General features: G+C 42.9%; 1 protein-coding gene across 37 annotated transcripts in view; it reads left to right on the plus strand.

Annotated features, from left to right (window-relative positions):
• Magi1 (membrane associated guanylate kinase, WW and PDZ domain containing 1) overlaps positions 1 to 15,912 on the plus strand; it is a 625,393-nt gene that overhangs the window by 594,920 nt on the left and 14,561 nt on the right. For 12 of the 37 annotated variants that reach the window (XM_075983419.1, XM_075983417.1, XM_075983420.1 and 9 more), the window contains 5 exons: positions 2,863 to 2,946; positions 5,830 to 5,921; positions 7,360 to 7,552; positions 9,653 to 9,946; positions 12,861 to 13,064. In XM_075983419.1, the coding sequence (XP_075839534.1) occupies positions 2,863 to 2,946; positions 5,830 to 5,921; positions 7,360 to 7,552; positions 9,653 to 9,946; positions 12,861 to 13,064 (867 nt within the window). The remainder of the gene's footprint in view (positions 1 to 2,862; positions 2,947 to 5,829; positions 5,922 to 7,359; positions 7,553 to 9,652; positions 9,947 to 12,860; positions 13,065 to 15,912) is intronic. The other 25 variants (XM_075983421.1, XM_075983405.1, XM_075983422.1 and 22 more) reach the window with 7 other exon arrangements.

The following is a 15,912-nucleotide window of genomic DNA, read 5'->3' on the forward strand; positions in this document are numbered from 1 at the left end:
AAAAAACAACATTGTTTTGCCTGGCCTTCCTTCGAACGGGTTTTGTTCGTAGCTGCCCTGATGTGACCACTGTGGAAATCCCAGCTCAGATGCTAGGGGAGGTTAAAGGCCTTTCCTCCTGTCACCAACCACTCTGGCCTGGCTGCGCAGCATACCTGCTTGTCTGGGGAGACATCCGTTATTCTGTGACTCAGATAAAGGAGGGGAGTGAGGCCAGCAGCCCTGAGAAGGAAAGCTGACCTTAGGTAAACTCAACAATCAGGGGCCACATGAGGATCTCTTGCTGATTATCAGCTGAGAGTCCCTCGAAGCATCATCACCATCAGTGCAAAGCATCAGTCCATTAGGAAGGCTGAGGTTCACCTTGCTGACAAAAGCCAGCTAATCTGAAACTGAATTCACCCCACCCCACCCCTGCTGCCAGAAGACAGCTGAAATATTCGGAAAGCCAGGCTGAAGGAAATCTCCGACAAATGCAGCAAATGCTAACTGCAAAGTTAAGCATCCTATATCAAAAAGTGCTCAAGATGAGAAATGCTTCCAATTTTGGATTTTGAAGTATTTGTTTATCTGCAGTGAGATAGTCTGAGGATGGGACCTGAGTCTGAATTTCAAATCTGTTTATGTTTCATGTATCCCTGACACACAAAGCCAGAGAGTCGTTTTAGACCATATTTGCATGATTTTATCTGTAACTATAAGTTTTATGGTTTCGGAGTTTTCTTCTGAGGGTGTTATATCAGTACTTAACTTTTTTTAGCACGTGAGGTTTCCAGACCAGGGACAGCCAACTGGTACAGACCTGGGCTTCATACCAGCAACCCATCTTTCATAGCGATTTCTCTTTAAAATACCACCGAAGGAATACCTCCCAGTTGAAAATGGTCCATATTCCCTTCACATTTCTCTCTAACCATGTGGCTTCTTCAATCAATGACCCAACTTCAGGGGATGTTGAGTGATTGCTTTATTGACCGTGTGCCCGCTTTCTTCAGTACAGTACGCATTAGGATTGAGTTTTCCATGTAGTAATCATTTTGTGATCAAATAAATCATTCCCCGAAGTACTGGCGGGACTTCCTGGGTTGACAGGGCACTTTAAGCGTGTGCTCGATGGTAGGCTCATCCACCCTAACGCAACAGTATTTCTTGGGATTTGGATATTTTAGCTCAACTTTTAAGAAAGTGTTCAACAGGAAGAGAGATTAGAATACCCAGCATGACCATAGCCACTTGCTGCAGCACTGGCACTGGTCAAGTACAGTCAGGCAGAAATGTTTGGAATGGTTTCCGCTTTGTCCCTTTGCTTTCTTTAGCACCTTAGCAATCGGATACAGCCCCACAAGTGAGAACCAGTGCCTCTTTGGTGACTGGAGGTTCTGTAATTGAGTGATAGTAGCGGCCTAATGGCTGTTAAGATCTGCATGGATTTTTTTTCTTCTTTCTAAATAAGAGTAATGATGACCCTCCCCCGGGCCCACTCCAGTAATTATTCTGTCTCTAGCACATGCTCTCTTCTTCCTGTAGTACCTGCTGGTGAACCTATAGCAATCTTGTCTTTGAATCACCATTTTTGTTTCATCTCAAATTAATTTCCCCCATTGCCCTAAGTTATTTTGTATTACCCTGTTTGTACTGCCCTAAACCAAATTCATTTCTCCCATTGCCCTAAGTTCTTTTAAGAACATTCTTTTTTAAAAAAAGGAGGAGTCTTGATGGATGGGATTCCCTCCCCATCCCTTGATAATGAAATAAGCAAATACTGAAATTGAAGTAAGTCGTAGCACATTAATCATGTATATTATTCCCTTCATGTTGAACATACCTTTTCCTTCTTATTGAACTTCATTACCACGGACTGTGTAAAGACGGACACACGGCTGGCCACCTTCCCTTCCATGTTCTAGGTGTCTCACAAAATACCGTCCTCGCTGCTTGGCTCTCTGCCAAGGCAGCAGTGTTAGAATGATTTAATCTGAATTACAGAAGTGTTAATGAATCCCTTTGAAGGATTTCAATGTTAAGTAAAGACTAGAAATCCTTTAAATAAGCCGCCTTGCCTGTTTTGTGTTTTCTTTAGCTAAAATGCCAGTTGGATCCGTGTCTTTAACAATAACATCATTGGTCTTAGAAGATGTTCACACGGTCACCCAGTGCACAGCAGCCTGTACTACAAAAGAGTCTCCAAAGCTTAGAGAGGAAGTTTTTACCTGTTTACAGCTTTACAGCTCGCAAAGAAAGCAGTCAAGGCTGTCATTTTAACCAGCACTATAAACCTGTCCTTTAGGGAGCCGTGTTTACAAGTCTGACACCGGGATTCTAGGATGATTATAACAATTTCTATCTGTGTGTTCGTTCAGATTCAACAGATTCCGTGATTGCATCTCAAACATAAGACTGTTCTGGTTTGAACTGCCTAGAATTCACCAGGGCGTCCTTCAGTCTAAGAATGGCTTCTCTCAGGCACCGATACTCCCCTGAACAAGTGCTGCTGTGTGGTGCTAACACACACACTTAGATTTTCTCAAAAGGCAATGAGGGTTTAGCCAGCCTTCTATAGTTCATGGCATGACTGAAATAGAGTCATTCACGAATGTGGTTAGAGTCTAATTAAACATCAGGAGCCTACGGTGGTAATGGAAGTCACGGGAAACCCTCAGTGTTCAATTAGCTTTTTGACAGGTAAGGCACCATGGAAAAAGAAAGTGAAAAACATAACCGAACTCCAGTCCTTTAGAATCCATAGCCGCCATGACCTTTACTGTGAAGCTGAGTCGCACACCCCTTATCAATCAGGACTAAATTAAAACGAACCAAGGATCATGTATTAAGCTTTACACCATTGTGAAATTGATATTCCAGCTATGTCACCTTCGCCTGCATCAGGACTGAGCAAGGGTGAGAGAGACAGAGAAATCAATTCCACGAATTTTGGAGAATGTCAGAGTAAGGATCTGCCGCAAACTTTCGTTTCTCCATTACCATTTATCCTGTTTGATGTTCCCATCTGTCTGGGGAGACGGCCACAGAAGTGAGGGGAGATAAAAGTGCATGAAGGAGTGTTTCTAGGCTTGTTTTCGCTGAGCATAAACCAAACGCAAAATGAGATTAGGAAGTGATGTGTGTGTGCTTTCGGAGTCTGTGGATACATTGTGTTGTCTGTGGCTGTGGAGACGCCAGGGCCTGGTGACCCCACTCTCACTAAGCACCGAGGAAAGTCATTCTGCTACTTTGTTACGTGTCCACTGCTGATACCAGAAGCAGATTAGCTGCAGTTATTGTCCCCAAGGTGAGGCTTCAAGATGGAAACAGCTGGATTAAAGTTATAACTTCTACAAGCCTGGCCTCACTAAAGTGACAATAAGAAGAAGAATTGTGACAGTAATGTCAGAAAAATGGCCCCACCTTGCGGCTCTCTAATATGAAATCCTTCTGGAAGTAGAGAGTGAAACATTTGGGGGGACTATTTTCAAAATCTCAGTAGTTCTTCTCTGAAGAAGTACTGTCACAGGAGATAAAATTATGACTACTATAGTATATGTCAATACCAATTCAGTGGCCAGGGTTGTATTTATTTGGGTAAATGATGTTTAGTTGGTGACAGGGTAAAATTGTTATTATGCTAAAAGTAAAGTATCAGAAGACTTTCTTTGTCACATGTCTGTGTTGGTGTTTATGTCTGTGTTTCCTGGCTCATTGTTAGTGTATTTTTATCGCAACTGTCACAGGGCACCTTTCTTTTCAACAGAAGACTCTTTAAATAAACTTACCATTTTCCAGTTAATTCTTGAAAGGAAGAACAACTTTTTTCCTGTGGCCTGACTTGGGTGATTGACCTAAATCTGTTGGGTCTCCTCAGTATACCATGATAGGAAACACCTCACTGCAGCATAAGGCAGAATGTGCTACATTTTGTTGTGCCTGTAGAATGGACAGATGATACTGTGTTAATGTAGTGCAGAGAAAAATGGATCTGGGCAGAAGGCCTTTGCAAAGGCCCTTTAATTGCTATTAGAAAGCTCTTGTGCTCAGCAGACATCGGAGTGACTCTGTCGACACCCATGTGTACCTGCTGAAAATCGCCAGAAGTCTTTTGGGATGCTAGTTTCCTTTGCTGTGTAACCAAAAGACAGAGCACCCTCTGGTTTAGTTTGTTATTTTAGTGAGGCACTTAGCAGCATGTATCATTTGCCAAGCTACTCAAACCGGAATGAATGAACCGGAATATATATATATATATATATATATATATATATATATATATATATATATGAATGTGTCCAAGGAAACATTAATTTCCGAATGTTTCTGTAGTCCCATGATATAACTTAGTTCATCTTCCTTGGCATTTTACAAGTTAGCCTCAGCATTTTTAGTACAAAGGGTTGTATAAAAACATCCAGGTAGAACCCCAGCTTAAAGTAACTCGAGAAAAATATATTCTTAGCCTCGTACTTACTTATTCGTTACGTTTCCTTTGGATTATTCACTTGCGCTCTATCTCAGGCTAGAGGCAAATCACTCAAAAGGAACAATAATCCCCAAGGTGAAATCTAAACAATCATTTTTGTCTTTCCTAGTCTATCGCCTAAAACTGGAGAAGATGGGAATTCAATTTTCAGGCCTAGATACTCCTGCAGCCCAAAATACAATTAACGAAACAAGAAAGAAAGTGGAACAGTAATTTAATGCCTCCTTTAGGATTCAGTGCAACTGAATTATATGCATTCTCTTTAAGTAAAAGTTGTATCACTTTATAGACTATAAACCTTGTATGTGCATTAAAATTCTCAATAAGAAGAAAGGGACAGCAACCCTTTTATTATCTCAGTGAGGGTAGCAGTGTGGTTATATAGAATGACTTCGTGCACAACAAGCATTTCCTTCTGGCATTTACTAAGAGCCTCATTTTAAAGCACTAGGCCATTGCTGAGTGTCAGACATAAAATAACAAGTTATTGGATAATAAGTGAATACTTACACGTTCAGATACCATAGGCAAATTAAGGGAAAGCTGTAATTTAGCAATGAGATATGGTTAATTGTTCAGAAGTTTCTGTCCTCTCTTGGCCCTTAAGGCTATAGAAGGCTGGCAACTCTGTGATAATGATACTAAAATCATATTAAGCTCTCTACTTACAAGTCCTAGGGTTGCTTTGTTTGGGGATGGTGCCAGGGATCAAATCTAAGACCTGGACAAGGATAAGCAGTTTCCACTGAGCCATGCATCCCACAGCCCTTGAGAGTAATTTTTTTTTCTCTCACAAAACTAATCTCATATCACATTACTGGTGTCACTGATCTTGATTATGTTAGGGAAGAAGAAAATGATTAAAAATAAATTAGAAATTCTTTTTAACCAAAGCCATGATACTTGTCCTATCAATAAAATAACAAGTCATTTAAAGGAACTTCCCATAGAGCCGACCTCTCCTCCAGGGAGACTCTCACGTCATGTGATTCTGTTCTGGAGATTTGCTTTGTAGTGCAGCACACAGTGACTCAGTGCGATTCCTGTTGTAGCGATGCTGAGGGGAGAGGCCCTGGCTGACTCCTAGCTTAGCTGTCCATAATGGTGTGAGCTAAACTGGGAATTAGCAGGCAGTCGTAGTCCACTGGAGAGCTGCAGCCCTCGCCTTTTCTACTGCTTACTGTGTGCCCGATGTCTGCTGTGTCACCTACCCATGACCTTTCCTTTAGTTGCCTGTGCCGTGAAGCTTTTGTCTGTGCATATGTGTGCATCCATCGTGGTCCTGTAATTGTGCCCACTTTAGAACACACGGTCCCCTTTATTAGTGAAATGATCTCTCCTCTCATCCTTCTCTGCAGTTCCCGATTACCAGGAACAGGACATCTTCCTCTGGAGAAAAGAGACCGGATTTGGATTTAGGATTCTGGGTGGAAATGAGCCAGGGGAACCCGTGAGTCTTTTATCTGCTTCTCTCCCTAGTGGTGTTTGCTAAGACTTCAAAGTAAAGTGGCAATTGACAGATCACCAAGATAGAGTTCTGCTAGCTGTGGCCCTGGCTCTTTTATCTTGAGTAATACGGACACTACTGTCTTTTGTGGAGCTGCATTGGTCTGTTATTTGTCTTAAGGAAGAAGGGAAGTAATGCTTTCTAAAGCTTTTGTGTGTGGTGGGGGTTGCAACAGCTGCTGTGGAGGGGGTTGCAACAGCTGTCCCCACCCCCAATTAAGAAGAAGGAAAACAGAAGGCAGAGTGGGCATCACCTAACCAGTGTCCTCACCTCTGCGGTCAGTTCTGTGGTGTGTGCAGCAGGTAGAGGGGTGTGTGTGTGTGTGTGTGTGTGTGTGTGTGTCTGAGTAGAAAGTATAGGGGTCTGTATGTAAGTATCTAGAACACAGAGGGAGCCTCCCTAGGTAGCAGTAGTGGTTCAAGAAAGCAGCACCCTATCTTTAAATAATAGAAAAAGACCCCTAAACAGTGATCAAGAAACACGGAATCTCCTTCCTGAGCCTCCGTTGCCTGAGTGAGTTTAATCTAATATCACAGGATCTTTTGGAAGGAAAACAGAGGCGAAGTGTTGATGCCTTTGGAATAACACCTCTTATTCATTGAGCAGCTACTGTGCGTGAGGTACTACACTAGAACCTATTAACATATGCGCTCTCCTTTATCAGACTATATCTCTGCTTTCCAAACCAGAAAATCAAAGCTCCAGAAAGGTTAATGAACTGGCCCCAGGCCGCCGAGCTGGTGTAACTGCCTGGACGGACAAGGCCCAACTCCTTCCTCTTTTTAGCCAGTTTCAGTCCACACCCTTGTAAACTCTACAGCCATGTAAAGAGAACGGTAATATCATTGTCTACTGAGAAGACAGCACGCACCAGTATTTAAACTCACGTTGGTGAATGGCGAAGCAGCGAGACAGTGAATATAAATATCCCTCTGCCTTCTAGTGCTGAAAGACACTGGAAATGGGAATTATTCTCCCCTCACTCTATGTTTAGTAAGATGTCCTATTGCTAAGCAGACAGTACTAGACCCTTAAAGAAAATAAGTATTGATATACTTAGCAGGGTTTAATGAAAGTGGGATCATCATGCAGACGGGAAAGTGCCCGTTTCTCCAGAGTAGAAGAAGAAAAAAAATTGAGTGATTGACAGACCACAGGTAATATCCATGTCGAAGAGACATAAGAAATAGCTATTCTTTCCATTTCTTAAAGACTGCTACAGTACCTGGCACATGTATTATACACGGGGTGCCCAATAATTGTTTGTGGCATGCATGCGGATATGAATGAATGAATTGAATTATTTCTAGAGATGCACGGGCCCTCAGTCTTGATAGTAAAACCAACAGGACGTTTCATCCGTCATCTAATTACCCGACAGATTTATATCGGTCACATCGTACCACTGGGTGCTGCTGACACCGACGGCCGCCTGAGGTCTGGGGATGAATTAATCTGTGTGGATGGGACACCAGTAATTGGAAAATCACACCAGCTCGTGGTCCAGCTTATGCAACAAGCTGCCAAGCAAGGCCATGTCAATCTCACAGTGAGGCGGAAAGTGGTGTTTGCTGGTAAGTTCTTCATTCATTCCTTCAGCCCGTGCTCCGCCGCTCTCATGGCTGCCTCCTCAAGCTTCTATTTTAGCAAATGTTTGCAAATGTGATCAAGCTCAGAATTTCCAGATGGTTTGCTTCTCTCCAGCTCTGCAAAAGTGCTGTCACTCAAAAGTACTTTAATATGCTGTTTGCATATGCTACAAAAAGACTTGCAGAAAAATGCTAGTTGAATATGCGTCCCCTGCCTCTTGCCCCTCACCAGCCAGAGCTTAGCCTTCCTCTTCGCTGGATGGTAATCCTCACCCCAAGAGCCCATCAGGAGCGTGAGAAAAGGTTGGCTCCAGATTGAGAGAACAGGAGTTAGGTTTAGACTGTAGAATGAGCTCTTCCTGACACAGTGCCTTGCTGTGGCTTCACTGAGAAAGCTAAAGAGCTAGCCAGTTCTAGGTCATCTCTGGTTCCTTAGAAGTTCTCATAATACCTTTTCACGCTCCACTTGAGACTGAAATGCTTTCAGGTTTTAGCACCCCCTTCTGCCATGCCGGTGGCTCAGAGTGTGTTTCCATATCTGACTCTGCCACTTTAAGAAAGTTGTTACATGTCTGTTCTTTCCTGAAAGCATGTCTTCGTTGTTTATCTTTGCATGCAGCCTCCATTCAGAGCCCATACAGTAGAACCCAGAAGAAGATGAATGTTATGTCAACTGAATTACTGAAGAAGTATGATGTGAAAGCCCACGAATTCTCTGTAGCCTTAATATTAGTGTAGCAAATAGCTACCAGATAAAATTAATTGGCACTTAAAAAAGCTAGCTTATTTTAAGTGATATATAATTAATTACAGAATGAAGTTATTAAATTCCATTGTTAAGAATCTAATGGTAGCCATTGAAAACGATCCTACCCCACAACGGATTATGTCCTTAGAACTCATTCCTGGTCCCCCAAAGTTCTTAGCATGGTATTCCATGTAGCCAATGGCAGTCAGCTGGTTTGGTTTGGGTTTTGGGTTGAGTTGAAAACTATTTGATTTCCCTGTCTTAAATGAAAGCAGTAAGGTGACGGGATTTCACTTTGTTGTTTCAGTTTTATTTGAAAGGCTAAAGTGTTTGGCATATTCAGCAAGTGAGTTCTATGCAGACGTTATATTAAGGGGAATTAGGTAGGCAGACAGCAAGAGAATGGGTACTGGGAAGTCTGGGAAGAGGGGCAAATAAAGAGTTTTTACCCCATGGTGAAACTCTCACTTGGGGAAGTTGGCAAAGTTCTAGAGACAATGGTGGTGACATTTACATAACAGTGTGAATACATCTGTGCTCCGCAGTTACATGTAAGAACTACCAAATCATTACATTTGTGTTTCCCCTAATTAAAAATATCTATGAAAGTAAAAGCTTCGTGGAATAAATATAATCATAGCCACAAAACAACATAGCACACAATGACTTTGGTATGCCCGGTTTCATCTAAGGTGTGGACTATTTAAAAACGCTTTGCCCTGTTGGCTGACAAGGCAGTAAGACTGGGAAGAAGCCTTTCGATGCCTCTAGCTCTGTTACTGGAATAGATATTTACAGCTGGGAGCTGGGGAGAACAATTCTGTGTACCTACCATGAGGTTCTCTTGAGTCCATCTATGCAAGCCTTAAAGGTAAAACCCCTAGCAGTCTCCTACCCAGTAAGAAAGTAAACACTAATCAGAAGTGTCTCTAGGAGGGAATGTCTATGAGTGAGCGAGCCTAGAAGCTAGGGTGACGCCCTCCACGGGTACAGCCCAAACCAGAGTCTGCTCACGGTTTCCTCCTACATAGGAGAAAGCTCATAACTGGATGTTGCTGCAGATGGAATGGCATTGTGGGTAGGATCTTTGTACTGTCTATTCCATGCTTTTTAGGAGGCCTCTTGGCATGGGGAGGGGGGCTCAATATACAGTCAACCTTCCTGGAGACTATTAATATTTCAAGAGCAAGGCTGCTTTTCTGTGCCTCCGTTAAGTTCTCTGAGACAAGATGTTCTCGTTAGCATCTTGCTTTCCTTACAGGTGGGGAAGGTGGAAGTGGTGGCTATGCCCATTTTCCAGGGATTTCAAATGGTTTAGATATGCGTCTCTCTTGCAGTCCCCAAAGCAGAGAATGAGGTGCCATCGCCAGCTTCATCGCACCACAGTAGCAACCAGCCTGCCTCCCTGACAGAAGAGAAGCGCACACCCCAGGGCAGCCAGAACTCGCTGAACACTGTGAGCTCTGGCAGCGGGAGCACCAGTGGCATCGGCAGTGGTGGCGGCGGGGGCAGCGGCGTGGTGAGCGCTGTGCTACAGCCCTATGATGTGGAGATTCGACGTGGGGAGAACGAGGGCTTTGGGTTCGTCATCGTGTCCTCCGTGAGCAGGCCTGAAGCGGGCACGACCTTTGGTGAGTGCCAGAAGGAGCAGGCTAGGCTTTCTTCTATCAGGAGGGTTCAGCAGTTAAGGATGCTTGCTACTCTTACTTAAGGAACTAGGCTTAGCTCCCAACAGAAATGCCTTAATGGTTTTTTGCTTCCGATAATTAAAGTCTTCATTGGAGATGGAGTTTATTTGATATGTTTTGTTGGGTCCCCTTGCAACTCCCTCTTAGCTTTCTAAATGTGTGGTCATGCACAACTTCAAATACACGTAAGATGTATGTCAACTTTCAATAGCAGCCCCTTGACGGTGTAACGGAGTATACATTTTTTTGCCAGAGAAAGACTTCTGAGAGCTCCTGAGTAGAGGATATCATTAATAGTAATGGCCTCCGTCGTGAGGATTTTAAAAGCAGCAGATGTTCATAAGAATGTCTAGGAAAAGTAGAGATGTAAGGAGTGAAAATGACCTGTGACACTCCCTACCTCAAGTACGTTCTGTCTCTACCCTGCCTGAATGCTGTTGAAGGTTTAAATGATATTTTATTGTTGTTTTAGAAACTGACAAGTTAAGAGTCATTTGATTTGGGGTCTACTCCAGGTCTTAGATTTCAGTCAAATATGGGTAATGTTCTGTAACCTCCTCCATATATTAACTCTCTCCTGGGTCCATACATAAAGGCAAACAGAAGCCCAGTTGAGTCTATGAGTTTCTTTCCTGTTGCAAAGGATGTGCACCCTCCTTCCTGATTCAGTCCCTTGTCATCTCAGTTCCAAGCACATTGGAAGATGATGGGAGACAGGCTTCAAATTTTATCTCAAATGACTTAACCCCATAGGACCTCATGTCCAGTGGTCTAGGTCACTCACTGGCTGAAGTTAACAAGGGGCTACATCTCTCTAGCCTTCTGATCCTGTAGAATCCACACAGTCTCCAGTTAGTCTTGATGAGTTGCTTTTGGCTGAAGGGACAGTCAGCCCGTTCTGTACCTGTGTGACCGTAGTAATAGCCACTTGTTACTAACCATGCAGTGAGTCACAGTGCGTGACTTGAAATCAGGGCACAAGTTTTTGTGTTATTTTGCTTTGCTTTTAAATTACTTTCAAAGGCTATTCTACTGACTTTAGGAATAACAAAAAAAAAAAGCAGGGAAAAGCAACCCCAAGTTATTGCCCTCTCCCCAATCTTCGGTGTACCCCCTGACACTCTCAGCTCTATCATAGTTCTCATTTCCAATCTCCAGAGAGAAAAAGCAGGTATGTCAGGGGACAGGCTGTGCTGGATGATGTGTATTGAATGCTTTCACTCACAGTTGGCGCTTCCATTATTTTCCCTTGGTTCTTACAATCAACAAGTTCACCCTTCCCTAACACCTTGCACGAGACTGCTGAGCTATGCAGAGCCTTTCTTCATGCCCACTGTTTGAGACCTTTGTCCTGCGAGTTGTCCTTGGAGCTGAACTATGCTTACTCGGGACCTGCAGTGTGACACACTCACCTTCCGCATGCCCCCTTCCTAGATTCATAGACAGCTCACTTGCTTCTTTCAATTGAATTTGGCATTCCACTGAGTGACATGGACTCAGTCAACTTCCATTCAAATTCAAGGGAATCAGTGTGTTTTTCAGATAGTTTTCCCTTTGGGTAGAAATTCTAATGAAATAGCAGGGTGGTGGTGTAATGTGCCTTTAATCCCAGCACTCAGAGGCAGAGGCAGGTGGATCTCTCTGGTCTACAGAGCAAGTTTCGGGACCGCTAGGGTTGTCTCACAGAAAAAGCCTGTCTCGAAAAACCAAAATAAGAAAAGAAAAAGAAATTATAATGAAAGAGCCTGCACAGTTGACTTCATAGTCCCCTATTAATTTTGCCACTATTTCCAAACCGTGGCTCAGCCATGAAGCTGTTTTGATGGTTCTGAGAAAGCAAATTCCAAAAGTCTGCATAAAAACATTGTAACTCACTATCAAATACCTGATTACCCCAGAGCACTCCTCAAAGACAGCTCTCCAATAGAGTGCCTTATGCGTGCAATAGACAGCCTGTGGATCCCTTTCCCCGGTTTCATGTTGTCTATGCATGTGTGTAAGCCGACCAGTAGAAAGGAGGTGATTAAAGGGGGCGGGCTGGAGAATGACTCGAGGCTAGCTTTGGCTTGCTCTCCCAAGCATGCATAGGTGCTGGGTTTTCACTATATCCCTTCAAGGGAGTTTGTGTGTGAGGCAGGAAGAGGATCAGAACTAATGAGCCCACCAGGGCCTCCCTGAGAGCTCCCTACTTGGGCTGATTGAACAAAGGTACCACATGGGTCAGTGTGTGTCGGCGCTGGTGCTTTCTGGGCTCCCCTCCTACGATCATGCCCTTTTCCACAGCTTTTATCTTCTCACGTCGAGAGCAAAGGTGTCGGTCTACTGTGTGTTTTCAGATTGAACTTTTGATGCTAGCAGACTCTTGAATCTCACCAGAAGTCCAGTGATTATTTTTGTAAATGGAGAAAGAACAAAACATTGGCAGACGCTTTAATAACAATTGGCAAAACGAAGTGACAGTGACACAGACTGGGTCAAAGCATCAACCCCAGCGCTGGGGTTTCTGTTTATAGCCCCGAATAAACCAAGGGCCACCAAGTTACTTGCAGGGCTCAAGACTCAAGCTACCAAACATCCCAAATTCTAATTGTTCTAAGGAGAGAAGCTGGGGTTTTGTCATCATTTTAAATCAGAAAAGGACTGTGACCTTGAACTCTAGTCCCAGGGCTGTGGCTTTTTAAGCACCCCGAGTATTGCCAATGTTTTGACCATCAGCACAACGCTCTCCTCTTATAACATTTGCTTAATGCTTTAATTAATTAACACTTAACCTTCTCTTTCCCTTTTCAACCCTTTTCTCCTCCCTTCACTATACTCCCACATAACTTTAAAAAAAAATTAAACCGCAATACCAAAGCAGGCAATGCATGTGTGGCTATGCCTCACAAAATAGGTCGGATTATTGAGGGGAGCCCTGCTGACCGCTGTGGCAAGCTGAAAGTAGGAGACCGGATCTTGGCAGTAAATGGATGTTCCATCACCAACAAATCCCATTCTGACATTGTCAACCTAATCAAAGAAGCGGGCAACACAGTGACCCTCCGGATCATCCCCGGGGATGGTAAAGTATACTGTTATCTATCTATCTATCTCTCTCTCTCCCTCCCTCTCTCTCTCTCCCTCTCTGTCTCCCTCCCTCCTCCCTCCTTCTCTCTCTCTCTCTCCCCCCCCCATCTCTTTATCTCTCCCCATTAGTGTTCATGTAATGTTTGATCTGGATGTAGAGACATCTTTATCCATCCCTAACTGAACATGCCTATCAAATGAACCACAGCCATTGTTACTAAACCATTTCTCACTCTCTGACCTAATTAATCCCATAGACCTGTGATCCCATCTTGATGCGAATATAAAAAATTCCAGAAAATTTTCAACTTTCTCCGTTTATTTTTTTTCCTTTGCTCTTTTTGTTTTCTGAGCTATAGAAAAACTTTGCTATGAGCAGTAATGATGGCCTGATAGTCTAACTGAAAATTTTGGGTTTTTTAATTTTTTTAGACAGTCACTGAAATGTGATATCACAAAACCTACCTAGTGACAATGCAGAGCCAATTCTGCATATTGATACTTATGATTTAATGAACAATTCCTAGGCCATAGCTTACTTGGTTTGTCTATAGTTTTTTGATATGAATATATTTGCAATATAGTTTTTCAATTGAATGTCTATTTTTGACAGACTATATACATTCAACTTGAAGTACCCTTTTTTACTTAGCTGATTAGATCAATACTTTTGGTTCTTTTACATCAATGGCAGATCTGTCCCAGAGACATTTGGTCATGCTTGCAGTTTGTACACTGTCCTCTAGTGGATAAAGGCCTGGGACATTCTCAAACATCCCACAGTGCACAGAGTAGCCCCCACAGTGAGAAGTCACTTAGTATAAAATACCAGCATTCATATTTACAAAAATGAAGTTGGTGTATTGATATTTGTAAGGGTGGGTTGCTTGCACACTTAAAGCCTAAATATTGATCTCATTCTAAGCAAACTTTATGTTAGGAAGAAACTAATACTTATCCCAAAACATTTAATCGCCTCCCCCTGCATTATTTCCATTCTTTATGCTCTAAAACATGAGTATTTCCCAAGGTGAAAAGCACTTATGCCATGGATCTAGAAAGTCAGGCATGTTCCGTGAACTTTGTATATACTACTTGATAGAAAGTGATACTTAGGATTCAGAAGTTGAGTGGCAGAGCTGGTTCTTTTCAGTAGAGGAAAGTTTCAAACCAAACACATATTTAAAATATGTGTATCTCAGAGCAGAGAACTTTCCCCTAAGAAACACCCTGTACTGATCTTGGAGGAGAGCATACATCTTCTTCAATGGCTGTGTAGACCACCTTCTTTAAATTCATGATTTGTAATTTACCATCTGGTGCAGGGGCATTCCACCCGTTTGCCTCTCTGGAAAGGTACTACAGTTTATGTAAAAGTGATCACAGAATGGCAGAGCCCTAGATTCCAAATGGAACAGATAAGGGGAGCCAGACAAAGAAGTGGAGACAAAGACGTTCAGAGAGCCAAAAGGTAGTATATAAATAGGTTACATGTCATGGAGAGACATTAAAATCAAACCCAAAGAGCTGGGCATGGGAATTCACTTACTGACTCCACCCCGGGTGATCGAGATTTGAGAATGAGAATGTCTCATAAAGGAAGAAGGCAAGCAGACAGGGTACCTCCTTAGAGCAAATGCTTGATGTCTGAAATCAGGAAAGGCAACTCACACTACAGTGTGTATAACAAGAACCAACTTAATAATATGCAACGAACTTTCTGAAAACCTGAATACCAAATATATATTTATAGTGAATTTTCCACTAATAATTGGCAGTTATTAAAACACCTTTTAAAACTAATAGTTAACTGTCAAATTCAGGAAGATGTTCTATATCCTACTTTGATTAGAAGATAGTATGTGTTTGTTTTTAAGGCAGAACAGCTGTCTAAGGATGTGACTTTTATCCGTGGTGTTTCAGGAAATGGTTGCCATAATCAAACTCTGTACCAGTGACTTGGGCGACTGTGTCAGGAGCCAGATGAAGGCAGTCACACACGGCAAGGCAGGAACATGTGATGGTCATGCATGAAAGGGTTTGAAACTGGAGCCAGAGGCAAAGGATTTAGATTCCAGAGACTTTTGCAGGCATGTAAAAGAGAGAATGACCCTCACTGTCTGGTGGGGAAAGACCCTGTTGGATCCGTTTCCTCTATAGTTAATAAGGCAGGTTTGTGGAGTGAGGCAGGCAGCTCTTCAGGGTGGGGAACTCTGGTCTCCTTCGGATGTTTCATTTGAATGTTTGCTGTACCGAATAGCCTGAAGACCAGTTGTTTTATGGTATCTACGAAGAGGCTGAAGTCCTCAACCACAGTGATCCCATGCTCTTCCACGCTGTTCTCAGATACCCAAGGTCTTAGTAGACCATTGATCCTCATTTTGTATTTGTCTTTGGCTTTGTTAGTTTATTTCTTTTGTTTTTGTCTGAAGACAGGGTCTCCCTGTGTAGCTCAGGCTACCTCCAGCTTGAGATCCTTCTACCTCAGCCTCCTGGGTGTTGGGATTACAGGCATGAGCCACCACCCTAGCTGCCCAGTTCAGCTCCTACTGCCCGGGTCTCTGTTCCTGTCATTAGAAGCCTCATTGTTTCTCTAATCTCCCTTACTCTGCTTCCCCCTTTCTTGATTGTCCCATAAACCTCTAGGACAGTGGCTCTCAACCTTTCTAATGATGCGGCACCTTAATACAGTTCCTCGTGTTGTGGTGACCCCAACCATAAAACTTTGTAATTGCTACTTCATAGATGTAATTTTGCTACTGATATGAATCATAGTATTAATATTGGCGTTTTCTAATGGTCTTGGGTGACCCCTGCAAAAGGGTCGTACAGCCTCTAAGGGG

Source organism: Microtus pennsylvanicus, chromosome 8 (genome assembly GCF_037038515.1).
Source record: "Microtus pennsylvanicus isolate mMicPen1 chromosome 8, mMicPen1.hap1, whole genome shotgun sequence".
Classification (NCBI taxonomy): domain Eukaryota; kingdom Metazoa; phylum Chordata; class Mammalia; order Rodentia; family Cricetidae; genus Microtus; species Microtus pennsylvanicus.